Here is a 21,288-nt window from a genome sequence, read left to right on the forward strand (position 1 = left end):
CCTGATGCAATTAAACTGGAAGCAGCATTCCATTGCCTTTGAAGTTCCGCACTCAGCTTCTTATCACCAAAAGCTTCTCATTTATTCTTCGCTGATATTTACGCTGTCCCGGTCAGCATTGGGAATGCCGAGACCCCATCACCAGATCTTCCATCACCAGCCCTTCCCCCTTGATAGGGGGAGGGAGCTAGTGAAATATTTTTAAAGTAGAGAGTTGAAATAATGTTAGGGTTCTAAATACCATGCAGAAATAAATCATTGTCCAAGGCAAAACATCCTTAATGGTGCAATTTATTCCACAGGCATGTTAGCACGGCTATGGAAAATTTCAACTCTGAATTACATCCTGTAAGTTCACCCAGTAGAAAGTTCATGATCTCTCCCCACACCCACAAACCCATCACATGTTCCAATCATCATCTTCCACGCTGGCATGTACACCCATCTTCTTCCGGCCAGGTGTCGAGATGCGAAGACAAAAGATGACCTTGGCTTCTACAAAAGAATGTCAACAATCCATTCTACAATCCTACTCCTTTCTATTCCCCCCTCCCAACTACTACACTATTGAAACAGCATAGAAAATTATAAGAAAGTGTGGCAGGCCAAAGATCCTAAAAAGAACATAACTACAGGCCTGACAGGTGGGCTGCTGGGGGTTCGCAGGGGTTTGAGAGAACCTCTAGCTACCGTGTTTCCCCGAAAATAAGATAGGGTCTTATTTTCTTTTGACCCCTGAAATAAGCACTGGGCCTTATTTTCAGGGGAGGGCTTATTTTAGCACATGCGCTCAAAAGCCAGATTGGGCTTATTATCCGTGGAGGTTCTTATTTAAGGGAAAACAGGGTAAGATTCTGTGTAGTCCAGAGAACCCCCAAATCCCACTTCTGGCTGGCCCTGCCTACCCCACTCCACCCCTCCGAGGAGTCCCCACACAGCCTGTTTTGGATGCACTTAAGTGCAGGATGTGCACGGAGTCTCAGGGAGGGCGAAAAACGGGCCTAACAGAAGTTTGGGAAGGCTGGAAATGGGCCCGTTTCTGGCCTCCAGAGCCCGGGAAGGCCGTTTTTGCCCTCCCGGAGACTTGAGCAAAGCCTCTGGAGCCAGGGAGGGCAAAAAGCCCCTCCTCCTCATGGTGCAGGATGGCCATGCCCACATAGCATCCGGGCAGGGAACCCCTTGCTAAAAATTTTGAAGCCGACCCCTGCTCTCAAGAGTTACCATTGAGCCAAGTTTCACCTAACCTGTACCTGTACATTTGGTTTTTCTTGCCTAAGTATTACTTTTCTCTACGTTGAATTTCATTTTGTTAAATATGTATGGTTCATCTTAGTTTCTGGAGTGTTTAGATCAGTGGTAGGTTCCAGTTCCCATTGCAACCGGTACCCTGCCACGGGGCCGGGCGTCCTGCGCACATGCGTACCCACTGCCCACGACGCTCCAGCTGCTCGGTGGAGTGTCGCGCAGGTGCCGTATGCCCCATGTGCGTGCACAAATGCCCTGGTCGGCTCAAATAGATGTAAGGAGAGCGGGCGGGCGGACCTCTGGAGCACCAGAACGGTACCTCGTGCTCCCAGCAGGCACATACCCAGGTGTACCGGTCGTATCCCACCACTGGTTTAGATATTGCTAAGCCCCAACTTTCAAAAACTCTTTTTAACACTGGCCATTCTAGCTTTGACCAACACATGGAGCAGCTCTGACTCCCCACCATTGATCAAAACCACTTATTTACTGACAGGATCTTATTTCAATTTTCCACTTTATCAAATGAAAATAAACATGCCTTGGGAGGGTAATCCTTTAGGGAGAGAAGCACTTTTCAAATCATTACAGTGGTACATCATTATTTTAATTGATTACATAATAAATATATTTCACAAGTGAGATTACAACCAGAGATTAGCTATTCTGACAACATTCAGAGCCATTATTTCTCTTATCAATTGTCCAAGTGGAAGACTTGGTTATGAACAGCTGGACTTTCCATCACTCTCCTTACAAAAGACTTTTAAACATTTACCAGGCAATCTGTAACCTGATGAGTCGTCCTTTCAGAGGTATTTCCATACCAGATTCAATGCTTTCAGTAATGACCGAACTTCTATACAGCCTCTGCTGGAAAAGTTGGGATACATTCTGAGATGCAGCTGCCTTGAAAATACTCCCTGGTGAACTGTATATAGTCAAACATCAGCCAAAGAAATCTTTTATGACATTATGTATTATGTCATATAATGCTTTATAATAGTCTTTATGTCATAATGATAGATAGCAGTGACTTGCAGTCAGGGGAGGCACAGCCTCACCACTGTAATCATGAAAAGAAAAGAAAATGTAAAAGGAAAAAGATGAGAGCTGAGGTCAGGCTGAGCTAGTTGCTGCTTCACCGTGGCTGACTCTGCTTAACTGTTTAAAAAGGCCTCTAAAAAAGCACCGTCTACTATGAGGCAGGAGAACTGCATGCCTCATCTAGTCTGACTTTAGGTATTTTATGATCACTCGAGCAGAGTTAAGCCTAAAAATTCCTGACATAAGTGAGGCCCGCAGTTCTCCTGCCTCATAGTAGAGGGCGCTCGTTTGGGCAGGGCATCTTCAGAGGACCCGAGGCAAGAGAAGAGTTGAAATCCTCTCTGAAACAGCTGGAAAAGGTACGTGTGGGTCGGAGGGAGGGGGAGGAATTCAAACTTCATCCTCCTGGTGCGGGGCTTTGGGCAAAGGCTGGAGGAAGGGGCTAGGGTTTGATTGCAGGCAGAGCCACGTTGCCTTTTCAAACCTGTAATCAGTGAAGCTGGGCTGGATCCTTCCGGGGGAAAGTGTGTGTAGTCCAATCCAACGTGTGTGTGTGTGTGTGTGTGTGTGTGTGTGTGTGTGTGTGTGTGTGTGGTTTGAGAGAGGGGGGAGGGAGGGAGGGAGGGAGGAGGGGAAGGGAGAAGAAAAGAAAGAAGGAAAATTCTTTCACAAAGGAGAAAAACAAATGCTGTCACTTTACATTGGAACTGAGCATGCCTGACTGTGGAATTCTGGGAGTTGAAGTCCACAAATCTAAAAAAATTTGAAACCCACCACTGGGTCAGTGCCTCACCAGCCATAAACCTCACAACATGTTCAGAGAGAGAGAGAGAGAGAGAGAGTGGCTATGTTTCTCTGTGTGTGTATGTTCCAGCATAACTCTGGAACGCCTCGAGCAATTTCAACCAAACATGATACCCAGATGACTTACTCTCTGGAAACAAATACTGTGGGGAGTGTGTTTTGTTAAAATACAGCCTGTTGTGCCTTAAAATGGATTCTACTGTACAGCGCGTGGGGTTGCTATGGTAACGGCTTCACAGTACTCCACAAGGGGGCTCTCCCTCTGGTAAGAGGAAACCCCAATATTAGAAATTATGTTTACTCCAGACATTTTCCCCCTATAAATAAATACCCAGACAATGCCGGGTTATCAGCTAGTGTATTATAAAATTTGGAAATTTCAGTTCCACAGGATTCATGAGTCTCAGATTTTGGATGAACCCCCATTAAAGGTACCAGCACTCCAAGTTGAGGCCTGACCAAGATAGAAGGGAAATATAGTGTAATTAGACTAAACATCCAAGGTCTCCGTTTCAAACTTTTGCATTTCTGGATAAGACATTTTCAGGAGCCCCTGAAGTGTGTGTTTTAGGAGTCTATTTCCTATTGACTACAGGTAGCACTGGAAAAAAGTGACATGTATGTTTCACACTTACAACTGTTGCAACATACCCTTGGTCATATGATTTACATTCGGATGCTTGACAACTGACTGACATTTATGACGACTGAAGTGTCCCCGGGTCATGTGATCGCCTTTTGCAACCTTCTAACAAGCAAAGTCAAAGGGAAAGCCAGATTCACTTAACAACCATGTTACTAACTCAATAACTGCAGGAATTTCACTTAACAAATGTGGCAAGAAAAACCGCAAATGGGGGCAAAAGTCATTTAACAAATGTCTCACTTAGCAACATTAATTTTGGGCTCAACGGTGGTCATAAATTGAGGACTACCTGTATTCTGCCCCCAAAAGGAGCGACATTTTGTATGAGAAAGTTTTTTTATACATCTCATGATAGCCCTATCGTGGTGATGGCTAACCTTTTTGTCCTCGTGTACTGGAATTGTGTGCATGTGTGCCCACACCCACAATGCAATGCTCCCCCCATGCATGCGTGACCCCCCCGTGCATGAACACATGACTCCTCACGCATGCGCACACAACCCCTTCCCCATGGGGGTGTTTTTGCCCTCCCTAGGCCCTGGAGGCAAAGCCTCCAGGGAGGCAAAAACGCCCTCCCTCGGGCTCCAGAGGCTCTCCAGAGGCCAGAAACAGGCCCGTTTCCGGACTTCCAGAACTTCCCGGAGTCCCGTTTTTCGCCATCCCCAGGCTTTCCTCAAGCTTCTGGGAGGGCAAAAGTGGCCTCCCCCAGCCTCTGGAGGCCCTCCCTGAAGCCTCCTGGCACAAAAAAATGGAGTGCAGGGGAGGCGCCGTACACCCCATGCTCCCCTGGCGCATGTGTGCATGACCCCCTGCGCATGCACGTGCATCTCCAGCATGCACGGCAGACACAAAAATCAGCTAGCCGGTGGGAGGCAGTAGAGCTGAGCTGGGCGCCATAGGTTCACCATCCCGGCCCTATTGCATTCGATAAACTGATTGCGTTTCAGATCCAAAAAACTACAATGGCAGACCGATATATTTATTGTAGGCAGAGACCTACACATGAGATTATTTGAATTGGCCATTTGAAATATGCAATTCACTTGGGGCCGCCTTTGATCAACACACCGTTTCATTAAATCTCCCTTGCACTTAGGAATTCCTTCTCATAGTACAATCTTATGAATTACGTATGTGGCAAGCTGCTAAACCCATTCTTTCACTCTTACATTTTAATTACTGGAAATTAGGAAAAGGGATGTATGGAACTGGAATTCACTATCTTAAGTTACAGCTTGATCCCCCCCACCCACCCAAAAAAAGTCACCCCACACCTTGATTTTCTCTTGCAGCTCTTCAAATATTTAATCTTCCAACAATTTCCCCCATTTTTAAAACTAGAATCTTTTTCAAAAGGAAACAGATTTTTGCTTTCCTATGTGACAGTGGTTCTCAACCTATGGGTCGGGACCCCTTTGGGGGTCGAACGACCCTTTCACAGGGGTCACCTAAGACCATCGGAAAACACATATTTTCGATGGTCTTAGGAACCGAGACACCAATTTTATGGTTGGGGGTCACCACAACATGAGGAACTGTATTAAAGGATCGCAGCATTGGGAAGGTTGAGAACCACTGCTATATGATGCTTTATAATGAAACCAAGAGCTATAGATTTATTTTTTAAGTTTTAGCTTTACATATATTGCAGGTCACCCTCAATTTACAAAATAAGCATTGAGCTGAAGCAGGTAGAGATATTTTTTTATTTCTTTCTCAAGCCTGCGAATAGGCCAAAATGAAACAAAAAAAGAAAGAAAAGAAATGCAACTATACTCTGCTAAGAAGGGAACGATAAAGAGAGGAAAAACAGTTTGTAATTGGAATTGAGTCTCTTGATGATGGTTTGACAAATAATTTTCTCTTTGTTTTGACACAGTTCCTCCACTATTTTAGGAGGCAGCCAATACTAGCAAGGAAAGCATTTGGGGGGGGCACTGTTTCATCAGGTTACACATGGATGTTTGCTGTCCCACTAATTCTGCTTACTTGAAGCAACAAGAAGTATCATTTCACGCACATAAATTGCAGTCTCATTCAGTAACACCCCAAGAGCAACACATACATACACTGCATTTGCATTCTTTATTTAATATTATAAAAGAATGGCCTCCAGATAAACACCTGAGGAGTCACCTTTGAATATTATACACCAAGAGGCTCGATTGATAAAAATGCAGTGATCTCAACATGACCGTCTCACTGATCAAAGTCCACAAAATGGCCCTTCTTCACGAACACTGGCTAACCACAACCCAACGCCCATTTCACACAAGCAAAGTCCATATGTCAGAGAGGAAGGGATTCCAACAATGTGAACTAGCCAAGTCCCAAGGCCTACTTTTGTATATTACCCTGGGCCTCTCTCTCCCTCTCTCTTTGTATGGCTTTTCAGTTCTCCCACCTATATGGAAGACACGATTTCCCACCTGCCTACTTTTAAATCAGAGCCGGAGCTTTCATCGCTGGTCCTAAGGAAGAAAATCCTAAATAAAGTTCCCTTTGTAACCGTGAGATGGTACCCTCAGCAAAAACAAAGAAAAAAGGTGTAATTCCTACCAGAATATCATGGGCCCAGAATGAAAAACAAAATGGCTCATTTCAAGCGAGAGAAGGAAAGAAAAGAAGAGGAGAGATATCCTCATTAGCTCATACTCCAAGTTGCTTAATTCAGTCTCTTGAAAACACAGTTCATCAAAGTTCTTGAGCAAGGAGAATTTGTTTCAAACACGCACATATATGGACACACATACTCTCTCTAACCCACGCTCGTACACTGGGCAAAAATATTTGGCTCTGAATCACTCAGGCAAACGGCAGTCCGGGCAGGAGTTCGTGTCATCGCTGGCTGAGGTGGGAGACGACATAAACAAGGCCCACCAAGAGCAGGCCCCGCACGCCCACCATCATTAGCAGGAAGAGCAGCAAGATGGACATTACCGGCTCCACCACCTGGTTGCCAAGGTGCCAAGTGGGGAAACCCATGTTCACCAGCTGCTGATTGATGTCTGAAAACGGTGAACGTCCCCCGGGCCTTGCATTCTGCCGCTGTTGCTGCTGCTGCTGGTGGTATTGCTGTGGAGGGTTAGGGCCGGTGTTGGAGGTTGCATTGAAAAAGCCCTGTTGAGCAAACACAAGAAAGTGAAGAAGCACAAGGAGCTACCTTTCGAGACACAGAAAAGGTGCCCATACTTTAAAAAGCTACAAATGATACCTTCATAGTCTCACATACCGTACTTCATGTATAAAATATACGTAACGAATAAGATGCATCTTTCCCCCCCCCAAAAAAAAGAGGGTAAAAATGTGGGTGCATCTTATACACCGAATGTAACCCCACCCATCCCCACCAGAGGCCAAAACCGCGAGGCATGGAGGCAGCGATGGTCTGTGGCAACCCCTGCAGCCTGAAACATCTCTATTCCGACAGTCCAATCCACCCAGCAATCAGCTGTGCTGAATCAGGCTGCAATAAATGCTGAAGCTGACGGCTGGTCAGAGTTTGCAGTAGCAATCACATTCAGAAAGCATAGTAACTGATTCAGCAGGATTCAAAATAATAATAATATACAATACATTACCAAAAGCAGGTTTTCCAAGGTAGCAGTAAATACAAGCAAAACACAAGCAGTTTCACTTTCAATTCTCGGCTAAGCCAGGCTCCTTTCCGTCTCCTTGTTGCTCACACTGCAAATTTCAGAATCTAAATAGCCCTCATTATCTGACTTAGTTGTTATGCCTATTGGCTGACCTTGTTACCATGTATCAGCTGAATACCATGGATGCTGGTAGGCAGAGGCAGAATTTTTCTTGTTATTATTTTCCACCCCAAAAACTAAGATGTGTCTTATACTCCGGAGCGTCTTATACTCCGAAAAATACCCTACACCTTTTTCAAATTTCCAAAGTGCTAGGAGAAAAGTGTTTACTGAACAATTCTATGCAAACGACCATACATACACCATTCCTCATGAGTCGAGATGAGTTCTCCCTATTCTGAGTGGTCTGTCGTACTCGTGGGTCATCATCTTGCACAATATCTCCATTGGCCAAAATTCGCACCATCCTTATAGCAGTCTTGTGTTCGCTTTGTCACACCTGTAATTTACAGTGGGAAGTTTTTTTTTTTAATATGATTACCAGTCCCCTAGGGAATAGAGACCCAAATAAGATGAATACACCAACATTATACATAATTCTAGCAGTAAAACATTTGTTACACAATCACAATAGCTAATACATGAGAATTCTAACATTCCACTGCTGCATTCTTCACATGCATAGACCTACTATGCATTAGCAATTTTCTTACAATGTTCTACAATTCAGGAGCACAATTCATTGAAATATTTTTCTACTGCATTCAGGAACTTTTGAAATAATTCACATAAAAAGTAAGAATGATGGCTGAAAATACAAACAACAAGAAAAATACAAAAAAATATGGCTCGGGGCATGGCGTTGCAGTGGAACGGTCGGACTTTCCAGGGATCCCGGGATCACTGCCGAATTCTGGTCATCCGGACGGTCCATTCGGACCTAAACCATCCCGTAGAGACGGTGATAGGTAGGGGTACGTCCTGCCGATCCCAGAGACACCCGCAAAGTCTCTGGTGATCCGGGAAAAAGCTTCTCTTGCTGGCGACTAAGAGTCAGCCTAAAGGCTGCTGAAACTGCTGACCGCCCAGAATGTAAGTGCTGGAGAGAAGCATGTCGATGTGGTGAGAGTTTTATTTATTTATTTTTTGGGGAGGGTGAATACCCTAAAACCTGGGAGACTTTATTTAAAGAAAGAAAGACTGATAAGAAAATAAGCAGCAGACGTTAGAAATAAGTTAATTGAAGGTTTCCTTTTTTCTTTTCCCTTTTTAATGCTGGAAGCCTGACTGAATTTAAGAAGCAATTTGATTTTGACTTGGATTTTGACTTGGACTAGCTCATTGTGCTTTTCTTCTTACTTGCTTCGTTGGACCTTTTGGAATTATTGTTACAATTAAGTTGGAATTGACTTAAAATCGTTTCATTTTTATTAATCACTTTCTTTTTTTAGAGAAAGTTAAAGCAGAGTGTAACAGTGTAACAAGGATTGAGATTGAAACAAGTATCACTGCCACCTAGTGGTTTTGGAATAATGTCTTGTTTTTTGCATGAATGTTTGGAGAGAAGCTGTACAAAGCTATTCACTTAGATAAGATAGTGGGAGAAACACAGAAAAACACAGCTGTTTCTTAGAAACTATCAGTAGCTGAGAAAATTTATCTGAAAGAATAAACAATTTTTTTCCTTTTAAAGGGGAAAGCTTAGAGTGACCTTGGAAAGGCTCTCACCCTATAAAGACTTTGAACTTTTTCCTTTTTTTTTTTGCTACAGAATACACACAACTGATAAGGCAGAAGCATTTTTTAATGAACATTTGAGAGGAAAGGATGAGAAGGATGAGAAGACCAGAAGAGAAGATCCATTGATAGACTTGCAAGAGGCATGTGCAATATAAAGAGCTATAAATCCTAATTATAAAATATAGATATGGAAGAAAAAAAATGATCTCAATTAATATAAATGGACTTAACTCTGCAATTAAAAGAAGAAAAATATTTCATAAATTAGAAAAATTAAAATTGGGCATAATCTGTTTACAAGAAGTTCATATTCAAAAACAGCATGAACATTTATTGGTGCAACCAAAATTGGGGAAATCATTTACAGCATTAGCAAGCTGTAAGAAAAGAAGAGTGATCTTCTATATTAAAGATATAATTCCAGCAAAACAAATTTATACAGATGACGAGGGAAGAATCTTGATTGTGGAAATTATGGACAATTCAAAGAAAATACTTTTAATTGCAATATATGCCCCCAATGACAAACAAGATGAATTTTACAGAAAAGTACATAGGAAAATAATTGAATTGGACTATACGGATATTTGTAGGATGGGAGATTTTAATGGAATTGTAGATCAAAATCTGGACTATAAAACAGAAAAAATTACAAAGATAAAATAGAAAACCGCTAGCCAAAGCCTTTTTTTAAATGATAAATGAAATAAATCTTAAGAGATGTTTGGAGAGAAAGAAATCCTACCAAAAAACAATATACTTTTTATTCAAATAAACATTTATCATACTCCAGAATCGACATGATGTGAGCCACAACAGAATTGATTTGTAAGATACAGGAACTTGAAATTGAAACAAGTACTTGGGCAGATCATAATCCAATTATAATTAAATGGAAAGGACAAAGAAAGAGATCCAGATGGACATTAAATAATACGATATTAAAAGAAAAGGATTTTGTATAGAAAATAGAAAAAGAATTGGTCTTTTTCTTTAAAGAAAATAGAAAGGAAGATACATCGATGCAGAACCTTTGGGATACAATGAAGGCTTATACTAGAGGTTTGATAATAGACTATACAAGAAAGAGAAATATAAAGAAAAGACAACTCCTGGAAGGCTTAGAGAATGACTACAAGGCCCTTGAAAAAGAGCTACAGAATTCGCCACAAAAAAAGAATATCAAAATAAAAATGGATATAAATAAACACAAAATGGACACTGGAAAAAGAGGAATTAGCACAAAAAATTAGAGGAGCTAAACAGAACTATTTTGAAAATGCTAATAAACCAGGCAGATGGTTGGTGTATAAATTGAAAAAAGAAAGATAATCAAAAAAAATATTGCAATTAAAAAACAATCAAGGGCAAATTTGCTATGGAATGGTAGAGAAGAAGAAAATTATACAAGATTACTATGGTAAGCTATATGAACAAGAGAATCTAGAAGAGGCAGGAGTTAAACCAGTGTTTCTCAAACTTGGCGACTTTAAGTCCTGTGGACTTCAACTCCCAGAATCCCCCAGCCAGCTATGCTGGGAGTTGAAGTCCACAGGACTTAAAGTCGCCAAGTTTGAGAAACACTGAGTTAAACAATACTTACAAGAAACCAACCTTCCCCAGATACCTAAAGAAATGGATACAATACTAGAAAGTAGAATAACTATGATGGAATTAACTGAAGCACTTAAAAAACAAAATAACGGTAAGGCTCCAGGCCCAGATGGACTGCCTGCAGAATTCTATAAGACATTTCAAGATTTGTTGTCCGTTCCACTATTGGAAGTTATAAACGAGGCGATGTCAGAGAGTAGGATACCCAAATCATGGTCAGAGACATATATTACGCTCCTACCCAAAGAGGAGGCTGATTTATCACAAATTAAGAACTATAGACCCATCTCCTTGCTGAATTCAGACTATAAATTATTTGCTTCGATACTAGCAGAAAGACTTAAAAAATATTTAAATGGTTTTATTCACCCCGACCAAAATAGGTTTTTACCAAAAAGACAAAATTAATATATGATTTATAATTATAATCAATGTATTAACATATAGTGGGTTGATAACTATTGATTTTATATGCAATTGAAAGCGGTGATGCACAAATGTTTGTGACAAAACGACATGCTAAATAGATATGTAATTGATTATATATATATATATATACACACACACACATATATATATATAAATGACACATATATATATATAAATGTTTTTGTTTTAAAATAAAATATTTTTTTTAGAAAAATACAAAAAAATATGTTCTTTGTCACATCCTATGGCAACTATGTTCTTTTATGCACTGGGTTACTTGTACAGTATGTATGCTCCATACTCTCATCTGAGACAGAGAACAGAAATGCCACCTCCTATTCTCTCAGTTAGAACCACTTTCCAGTTCAGCATCTTACCTGATTACAAGATTTTGTAGTCAAGTAAATCTGCAGAAGGATTAATTCTAAAACTTCACAAAATATTTTTCCTTGTAAACAAAATGCCGTTGGTTTTTAAAATGTCAAAACGGGCACCATGTTTTGAAAAGATATTTATTTCCTGGCTCAGGGGAAATATCTGTTGCACAGATACCCAAGATCTACATTTTAAAAAAGAATCATATTGTAAGGTTCCAGCAGTTTCCCCGAGCCACTGAAATGCCAAAGAGAATGAGACTCGAGACGAGGCTTGCAAAAAATATCAGCTTTTATTTATGGCCATAGCAAAAGCTGGGTGACAAAACTATATCCAAAACATACAAACAAATGCATGTAAGGAATAGCCACACCCTGCAAGAGTGGCTCAGAGTATTATATACATTTTAGGCAGATAGAAACAAAGTGTATCCAATCAGAGACAAAGACTCCTTACCAATGTGATCTTTAAAGCATTCTTTTGTTCAAGCTCCTGTCTCTGTTTACCTTATCTGTGGAGTATTCCTATATCCTTGGGTAGGGCGTGGCAGCCCCCCTTTGCCAAGTTGTTTTTCGGCAGAATGCTTTAAGGATTTATGAGCCAGGAAAACTCCTTAGTTTGGTTCCTTTATCTACGCAGCCTGATATTCCAGTGTAATAATTTCTTCTATGTTTTCAAGAATGTGCCTAGCTTTGAAGCCAAGAATAGAAGTGAGACGTAGCAATGAGATAACATTTGCAGTAATGCCATCCAGTATTGTTCCAATTTGCTAGGCTAGAAAACTAATTTCTGACAGTATACAATAATATAAGCAGAAGCCAATAACAAAGCTTAATTCTTAATAAATGATTTTTAGCAGTATATTGTATCAGAAGCAAACAGCAAATATTGGTTTGATCAGTAAATTATATAGTAACATAAGCAATTCATAATAAAAGCAAATAGCAATATTGATTTATATACTCCTTCAATGTGATATGTTCCATTGGTTTAAAATAAAATTACAATATTCTACAGGGGGGGGGGGGAAATTATGTCCCCTCTCTCACTGATACAGCAACTCTGGGAGACTTACAATATACTAAAAAGTATTACAAAACAATTTAAATTGTTGAAAAGGTAAAACCCAAGATGATTGGAGGTCTAGGAGGTAGGTAACTTCTCTACCTAGTCAGCCACCCTCAATGCAGCAGACCCGTGTCAGAGCTCCAGATCTAGTGACAGAGCCAGGTTTTCCAACTTTTCCAGCAGGCCACGAGTAGGGAGGTGGATCTCATTTGTTTAATGTATGTTTTATTTTATTTATTAAGCCAATTTATGCAGCTGCCCAGCCCACAAATAAGCAACTCGGGAAGACGTACAATAGAGCTAAAAACAGGTAATAAATATATTATTGAGGCATTTTGGTCACCCATTTCAAATATATGACATGATTGAAAAACAGAACAAAATTTAAACATAGCAGCTGAGGTAAGAATGCACAATTGCTTAATGCAGTGCTTCTCAAATAGTGGGGCGCGCCCCCCAGGGGGGGTGCGAGGCTCCGCAAAGGGGGGCTCGTTTGCCCGTCAGGATCGCTGAGCCCGCCCGCGTCTCTCTTCCCTCAGCCGCCCCTTCTCTTTCTCCTTCTTCCGACCGGCCCTCACGCTGCAGCCGTACGGGAACCGGATCTAGTGCCGGCTAAATGGGTGGGGAGTAAGGCGGGGCCCCGGCGGAGAGAAGCGAAACCCGGGCTTCAAGGATGCGTCTCTGTCTGGAGAGTTTCCAAGGCTCCGTGGTAAGGAAAGGCGACAGTTTCCAAAGCTTATAGCGCTCCGGTGTTTTATCCCGCTCTCCTTCCCTTTGAGCCCCGCTGCAGAGAAGCTCGTTGAGGGAGCCAATCGGCAAGCATTTGGTTGGCATAAAAGTCAAAAGCCTCTGCGGCTCCCTCCCTCCCTAAGTCGGCGGTCATCTTAAGGGGGGCGCGAAATGTTTTCTTCTTCCTAGGGGGGGCATGACAGAAAATAATTGAGAAGCACTGCCTTAATGTAACTACTTAGTCAACAAATGGGTCCAGCTAAAAATGTCCTTAGATCTAGAAAGAAACTTGTCTTTCTCTTATTCCTAGGAAGAAAACAGGATTCTCAAGATTCCCACAGCCTTATCTACAGAGAATTTCCCCTCATCCTAATTTGGTGTTAAATGCAAATCTGGAAAATATATGAATGAAAAGCAAGATTGATGAGATGCAAGATGCCCCCATAGCTCAGTGCAATGAGACCCGCTTGAGTCTATTTCTACCTCAAGAAGGGACTATATATAATATTATTTTGAGAAATATTTAAAAATAAGAAAATGACCGTTGTCTTACCTGAACGGTCGTTCTCATGGCGCTGCGGAGAGTACAAGGATTGGGTTAACACAGCCTGTTTGCCCATGGACTGAGTAGATTTTTCCCCTCTGGCCACGCCTCCTTTGCCTCTTCTGGCTCAGTTTTAAAAACGAGGTCTTGTCCGACGAAGACGTTCTCAGCTCACACCTGTGCAAAGATACAATCTCGGTGCTAAACAATCACCCTGGGTGGGTCTTGTACTCTCCGCAGCGCCATGAGAACGACCGTTCAGGTAAGACAACGGTCATTCTCCATAGCGCTGCTTGGAGAGTACAAGGATTGGGACATGCCCAAGCTATTGTGTCCCAGGGCGGGAAGAAGTGACCTTGTCCGGAGCCTCAATAACCTTCTGTAATACTCTACGGCCAAAGGAGGCTTCGGCAGAGGCAAAGGAATCGATCTTGTAGTTTCTAATGAAAGCCGTGGGAGACGCCCACGTGGCTGCTCTGCAAATGTCCAGAATAGATGCTTGAGTCGCCCAGGCCGCGGTCGTGGCCGCACTTCTGGTGGAATGTGCCGTTACACGAGGTGGAACCGGCTTGCCCTGAAGGTCATATGTCATCTTAATGCAAGCTCGCAGCCACCGACCTATGGTTGAAGACGACACCTTGCGACCCAGGGAACCTGGTTGAAAAGACACAAAGAAGGCCTCGGAGTGCCTGATATCCTTAGTTCGTTTCAGGTAAATACTGACTGCCCTTCGCACGTCTAATTTGTGCCACCTGCGCTCCTTGGAGTGTTGAGGGCTGGGACAGAAGTTCGGGAGGATGACCTCCTGAGACCTGTGAAAATGAGAATTCACCTTCGGCATGAAGGCGGGGTCTAACCGTAGGATGACCCTGTCTGGGTGGATGATGCACAGCTCTTCCTTGGCCGAGAAGGCCGCAATCTCAGATACCCTTCTGGCTGAAGTAATGGCTATGAGGAAGGCAGTCTTAAGAGTCAGATGTCGAAGAGATACCTTCCTCAAAGGTTCGAAGGGAGCCGCTGTCAATGCCTGCAGGACAAAGGGTAGGTTCCAGGTCGGGTACCTGTGCACCACCTGGGGTCGGATGTTGTAGGCCCCCTTCAAGAAGCTCTTGACCTGAGGATGGAGACTCAGGGATTGAGGTTGGTGTCTGGCTAAGATGGTGGATAATGCGGCAACCTGGCGCCTGAGAGTGGCTGGTGCCAGTCCTTTGTCCAAGCCCTCTTGTAGGAAGTCCAATAACTGAGGGATGGACGCTTCCACACTGTCAATGTCCCGTTTGCTGCACCAGGAAGAAAAGGCAGCCCAAGTCGCGTCATAAATGCGAGTAGTGGCCGGACGTCTGGAAGCTTGGATGGTTTTAATGACGTTGTCTGAGAGGCTCTGGTCCTTCAGGAGCTGCCTCTCAAGTGCCAGACGGCTAACTGCAACCATTGGGGCTCTGGATGGTTGATGGCCCCTTGACGCAAGGATACCTGGTCTGGAGGAATTCTCCACGGTTGCTCCACAGACAGATCGACCAGGTCCGCGAACCAGGATCTCCTGGGCCAATGTGGAGCCACCAGAATGAGCTCCGCCCCCTCCTTCAGCAGCTTGTAGATCACCTGCGGGATCAGAGGGAGGGGCGGAAACGCGTATAGAAGCCCTGGAGGCCAGTTGGACCTCAGGGCATCCGTCCCCTCCGCTTGTGCTGACTTGTAGCGGGAGAAGAACCGCTGGAGCTGTGTGTTTGCCGCCGAGGCAAACAGGTCGACCTGTGGGAGACCAAACCTCCTTACCACCTGTGCGAACAGGTCCGGATGAAGTTGCCACTCCGAGTTGTCGATGGTCTGACGGCTCAACCAATCCGCACTCACATTGCTGGTTCCGGAAATGTGATCCGCCCTCAGCGACGCTAAGTGGATCTCTGCCCATCGTCCTATGGCCTCCGCCTCTGACATGAGTCTTTTGGAGCGGGTCCCTCCTTGTCGGTTCACGTGAGCCTTTGTGGCCACATTGTCGGTCAGCAGCAGAACGTGGTGCCCCCTCAGCTGTTCTGCAAATCTCCTCAGCGCAAGCCGGGCTGCCCTGAGTTCTAGCCAATTGATGCTCCGGGCTGCCTCCGCGCTGGACCACCTGCCTTGCGCCAGCTGGCCTTGGCAATGCGCCCCCCAACCGTAGAGACTGGCGTCGGTCGTTACCACGATCCTGTCGGGTTCTCTGAATAGGCAACCCTTCTCCACTGCTCGAGACTGCCACCAACTCAGAGACCGAGTCACTCTTGGTGGGATGCGAACTTTCTTGGTGGAGTTGCTGATCTTTGCTCTTTGCATTGGAAGTAAGAACCATTGCAGTTCCCTTGCATGAAGACGTGCCCAGGGAACTATGTTGAGACAAGAAATCATGATCCCTAACAGTTGGGATAGCTGCACTACCTGCCAGGACCTGTTCCTGCGACACAACCGGATTCTGTTCCTGAGGTTGCGGATTCTTTCCGGAGACAGGGACACCTGGCAAGACACCGAGTCTATTATGGCGCCCAGATGTTGTATGCGTGTGGCAGGAGTCAGGTTGCTTTTTTCCATGTTTACGGAAAACCCGTGGTCCTGTAAGGTGTGAACTGTGACGTTTACATCTCTCACCGCTTGCTGCTGAGTTCTTGAATGGATGATGATGTCGTCCAGATAGCACTCCAGGCGGACTGGAAGCTTGCGCAGGTGGGCCGCCACAGCTGCAAGAAGCTTTGTGAACGTTCTGGGTGCAGAAGAAAGTCCGAACGGAAGCGCCCTGTATTGGAAGTGCTTTCCGTTGTAACACAAGCGCAGGAACTTCCTGTGTGCAGGATGGATGGGCACATGTAGGTACGCCTCCTTGAGATCGATGGAGGTGAGCAGATCCCCTTGTCGCATGCAGCTTAGGATCGACTGGAGAGACTGCATTTTGAAGCGCTTGTAGGCCAGATGCCTGTTCAGGCGCTTCAGATCTAAAATGGCCCTCCACCCCCCTGAATTCTTGGGGACCAGGAAGAGAATGGAATAGAACCCCCTCCCTTCCTGTTCTGGAGGAACTGCCTCTATTGCGTTGATCTGCAGAAGATGATCTATCTCTGCCTGCATGAGAGCCCTCTTTACCGGGTTCTTGGATAGTGGGCAGCGAACAAAGGTCCGCGGAGGAGAGGATAGAAACTCCAAGGTTAGACCCCTCCTGATGGTATTTAATACCCACTTGTCCGAGGTTGTTTCCTCCCAACGGTCTGCATAGAATTGCAGGCGGCCCCCGATGGGAGGAGACCCCAGACGGTCACTTCCCACGTCTAAACTGACGGTTGTGGGCTCCCCCACGAAAGGGCTTCCGAAAGGACCCCTGATTGGATTGTCTGCCCCTGGAAGAAAAGTTGTTTCGTTCCTGGGACCTGTCAGAGGACTGGTTAAACTGTCTTTGGGAGGAATAAGAAGAGGAAGAGGCCTGGCCACCTTCCTGTGCCCGAAAGGCCTGTTTCCTGAACGAGCCCTGACCTTTCCTGTCATGCTTCCTGAAGGTGGAAGGAAGAACCTTCCTCTTATCCTTTGTCTCAATTAGGAATTTCTCTAGGGAATCCCCAAAGAGGTTCTCTCCCTTGAAAGGAGCTGAAGCCAGCTTCCACTTAGCCTTCATGTCCGCCTGCCAGTGCCGAAGCCAAAGCAGGCGGCGAGAAGTAATGTTGGACGCTAGTGCCCTGGAGGCGAATTTCGCTGCGTGCAGGGACGCATCAGAGGCGTATTCCACAGCCGTAATGATCTTGTTAAGATCATGTCGCCAACGAGATGCTTCAGATGGGGGCTGAGATCTGAGTTGGCGCAGCCATAATAAGGATGCCCTCGTAAAGAACGAGGCCGAAGTGGAGGTCTTGATCGCCCAGGCAGCCGCCTGGTGCGTTTTGAGACAAGCCTTTTCTGCCCTCTTATCCTCTGCCTTTAACCCTTCTAATAACTCGGCCGGGAGATTAGAATTAGAGGTCAGAGAGACCACAGGGGCATCCACTTCTGGAGGCTTCAAAACATCCTCCAGTCTAGGTTCTAAAGGGTACAGAGATTTGTCTGCGCCACTGGGATTGGCCAGGGTACCAGGCTGTGCCCATTGGCGCTGAATAACCTCCATGAACATGTCAGGGACTGGTATCAGTTCTGGGTCAGGGGTTGTTTCGCTGAACAACCCTGCCATGAGGTCCTGGGAAGTAGAGGGGACTTCCTTGTCCTTAGGTTTGGCACCAAGCTCAGTAGAGGCTCTGGCCTTGTGTAAGATGGACTTGAATAGGGCTGGCTTAAAGAGACCAGTGAAAGAGGGCTTGTCTGGAGGCATGTCCTCATCCTCCGAGAGGGCAAAGTCCTCAGCAGCCTCCTCCTCCCACGTAGACACCTCTGTGGTGATAGAAGTGCCCGGGGAATCGAGTACTCTGGTCCTCTTTTCCCCCAGGGGGCGAGTAGGCCTAGAGGCCTTGCCACCCCTGCCTTCCTGTAGCCTCATGGCTTCTACCACACCCTGGGAAATAGCCTGCGTGATGAGATCCATCATCTCTGCTGACATAGCTGGGCCCTTGTCCTCTACAGGCCTGGCTTGGGCATAGGCCTGTCCCCTGGCACCCCTAGGAGGATCTCTCTGATCCTCTGCATGAAAACAACATTGAAAGGAGGGGAGATCCTCCCTGACTGAAGAGCTAGGAGAACCTGGGTAACCCAGAGAGGCTGCAGGGGATCCTGACATGGAATCCCTATCACAGAAGGATGGGGATCTATCCCCCATCTCCTCCCCCTGCTCTATCTCCCTCTGGATGGGTGGGGAAGGAACTGGCCCAGCCTCACTTGGTAAGGGTGCAGAGGGAACCTGGGGCCTAACAGACTTATCCTTCAGGGAGTCCTGCCCCTTGTCCCCTTGAATTTTGGGGGCCTTACTCCCAGCTGCAGAGTGGGAAGCTTTCCCCCCAGCGCCCTTGTTTCCCTTTCTCCCCTGGCCTGAGGGATCTGGCCTACTGCGCTTTGCAGATGGCCCTGCCAGCTCCTCCCTTCGCTCCAAACCTTCATCAGCCATCCTTGGTTGATCTTGAGTCGAAGAGGTCGCTGCTGAGGGAAGGGCAGTGGACGCTGGCCCGACGGCTCCAGAAGCGTCTGCAGACTCAGAAGGGAGGCTGGATCAGGCACCAGGACACTCCTTGCCGCTTCCCCTTGGGTGGCTGGGGAACTTCAGGCTTGCTGGAGACCCAGACAAGCCCTCGCAATCCTCTGCGGCTGTCTGTAGAGGCGGAGAGGCTCTGCTGCTTGCTGCTGCTTTCCGGAAGGTAAAAAGGTCTCAAAAAAATGGCCGCCGGTTCTTCTGCGCGCCAAAAGCCTCACTTAAGGGCCAGGCGCTTCTCATTGGCTGCAGCCGAAAAGCGCGCCAAAGCAGCGCTTTTCAAAATGGCCGCCGCTCTCCCGATCGGCAAAAGACGCCGTTTGGAGAAGCAAGGGCTTTTTTAAAAGCCTCTCCTCCAAAGCGACCAGGGAAGCACGGGGATTGCCGTCCTTCCCTGCGCTTGCCAGCAGACGCCGGACAAGCGGCCTCGCTTGTTCCCCCAGCTGCGACTAAGCAGCTGTGGAACCGATCGCTGCCTCAGCCTTAGTTAGGTAAATCCTCTTCGATAAAAAATAGAAAAAAAGGGAAAATAAAAAATCAAAATAATAAAACCTGGGGAAAAATCCTAATAACAGCTAAATATCACATAAAATACTCTAAAATTACTATTGGAGAACCCAGCCTATTTGCTCAATGCTGAGTGTTCCCCAAACTCGTCCTATCGGGCGGACTGAGTTTTTAAAACTGAGCCAGAAGAGGCAAAGGAGGCGTGGCCAGAGGGGAAAAATCTACTCAGTCCATGGGCAAACAGGCTGTGTTAACCCAATCCTTGTACTCTCCAAGCAGCGCTATGGAGAACAAACAAAGACAATTGTTGTTGGTTGCGAAGGCATGTCGCGACACCATGGACCACGTTCCTCCAGGCCTTCCTGTCCTCTACCATTCTCTGGAATCCGTTTAAGCTCATGCCTACTGCTTTAGTGACTCCATCCAGCCACTTCCTTCTCTATCGTCCCCTTCTTCTTTTGCCCTCAATCTTTCCCAGCATGAGGCTCTTCTCCAGTGAGTCCTTCCTTCTCATTAGTGGCCAAAGTATTTGAGTCTCATCTTCAGGATCTAGCCTTCTAAAGAGCAGTCAGGGTTGACTCCTCTGGGACTGACTGGTTTGATCGTCTTGCAGTCCAAGGGACTCGCAGGAGTCTTCTCCAGCATCATAGTTCAAAGGCCTCCATTCTTTGGCGCTCCTTATGGTCCAAATTTCACAGCCATACATTGCAACTGGGAAAACCATAGCCTTGACTTGACGCACTTTTGTTGGCAGGGTGATGTCTCTGCTTTTTAGTATGCTGTCTAGATTTGCCATAGCTTTCCTCCCCAGCACAGACCATACAAAGCATTAACCCACAAAATCAGGAAGTTCCTATTTCAGCATGAATCCATAAGCAATAGTTGGTTCTAGAGCCAACTACTTATGCTAAAAGATACACTCAGCACCCACATATATATGAATACTCAAAACGCATATACCAATAATAAAGGCACCCAGCAGCAGGAGAAAGGATCAGCAAACAGCGATGATGTCACAATTATTTCTGATGCCAAGACTTCAATCCTAGAAAACAAGACACATACAGTAACTCGACTTGGTCTCAACAGAAGGGATAAAGTAAAGCTCAAGGAATCCTCGCCCTGGCCTGGAATGAGGTCTCTGTACATGGTCAGAGGCACGACTTCTGTCTGGTTAGCTTCAAGAGTATATCTGGGACCCGGATTAACCCTTTCCCAAATGCCAGCAAATTCAGGGAGGGAGTGGGAAATCCGGCCGTTCAATCTATGCCAGGCCTCTCCAATCTTGGCAACTTTAAGCCTGGAGGACTTCAAATCCCAGAATTCCCCAGCCAGCTGGCTGGGAAATTCTGAGAGTTGAAGTCCTCCAGGCTTAAAGCGGCCAAGGTTGGAGACCCCTGATGTATGTTACATCCCAACAAATTTGCCCCGCGTTGGTTTCAAGGCTGATAAATTGATTTGTACGGATGGAGTCGCAATTTCCCCCCCAACGATCCCACTCACCACTTGCCTCTCTCTCTCTCTCTCTCTCTCTCTCTCTCTCTCTCTCTCTCTCTCTGCGCGGGCTCCTTTTGATGACGTCAGCCTTCCCTCCTTCTGCTGACTTGTCCGGGCGACTTCCAAATGACGTCATCACCGGACATTGTTTAAAGAGAAGGGAAGCATGAGAGAGAGAGAGAGAGAGAGAGGTTGGCCCTGCCGGGAGGAATTGTGGAATTAGCTCCCTCTTCAGGCGCCAAGGCTAATTACAGGTTTGCATAGCAAGCCGATACATCCGAGAAATTCTGATTCCTGAGCGGGCAGAGACGGAAGGGGAATG

The 21,288-nt window shown here is 45.5% G+C and overlaps 1 protein-coding gene across 3 annotated transcripts; it reads right to left on the reverse strand.

The window, feature by feature from the left end:
• Window positions 1-5,430: 5,430 nt before the first annotated feature.
• Window positions 5,431-21,039, reverse strand: FAM241B (family with sequence similarity 241 member B). Of its 3 annotated transcripts, none has more exons than XM_081955476.1 (5): window positions 20,973-21,035; window positions 20,430-20,514; window positions 12,006-12,185; window positions 7,703-7,840; window positions 5,431-6,862 (listed from the first exon to the last, which is right to left on the reverse strand). In XM_081955476.1, the coding sequence occupies exons 4-5, from the start codon at window positions 7,805-7,807 to the stop codon at window positions 6,581-6,583; spliced, it is 387 nt and encodes a 128-aa protein (XP_081811602.1). In that variant the 5' UTR covers window positions 7,808-7,840; window positions 12,006-12,185; window positions 20,430-20,514; window positions 20,973-21,035; the 3' UTR covers window positions 5,431-6,580. The 3 variants fall into 3 exon arrangements, with proteins under 3 accessions (XP_081811602.1, XP_081811601.1, XP_081811603.1); XM_081955475.1 differs by having other exon boundaries at window positions 12,006-12,189; XM_081955477.1 differs by lacking the exon at window positions 12,006-12,185 and having other exon boundaries at window positions 20,973-21,039.
• Window positions 21,040-21,288: the final 249 nt, after the last annotated feature.

This window comes from Natrix helvetica (assembly GCF_964273705.1).
Source record: "Natrix helvetica genome assembly, chromosome: 5".
NCBI classification, from domain to species: Eukaryota; Metazoa; Chordata; class Lepidosauria; order Squamata; family Natricidae; genus Natrix; species Natrix helvetica.

Bases quoted from the DNA above. Each gene is read 5' to 3' on its own strand.
- FAM241B (XM_081955477.1), bottom strand. From the start codon at position 7,807: ATGGTGCGAATTTTGGCCAATGGAGATATTGTGCAAGATGATGACCCA. The intron at 6,863-7,702 runs GTATGTATGGTC...TTTGCTCAACAG, and splicing joins CTCGACTCATGAGGAATGGT to GGCTTTTTCAATGCAACCTC.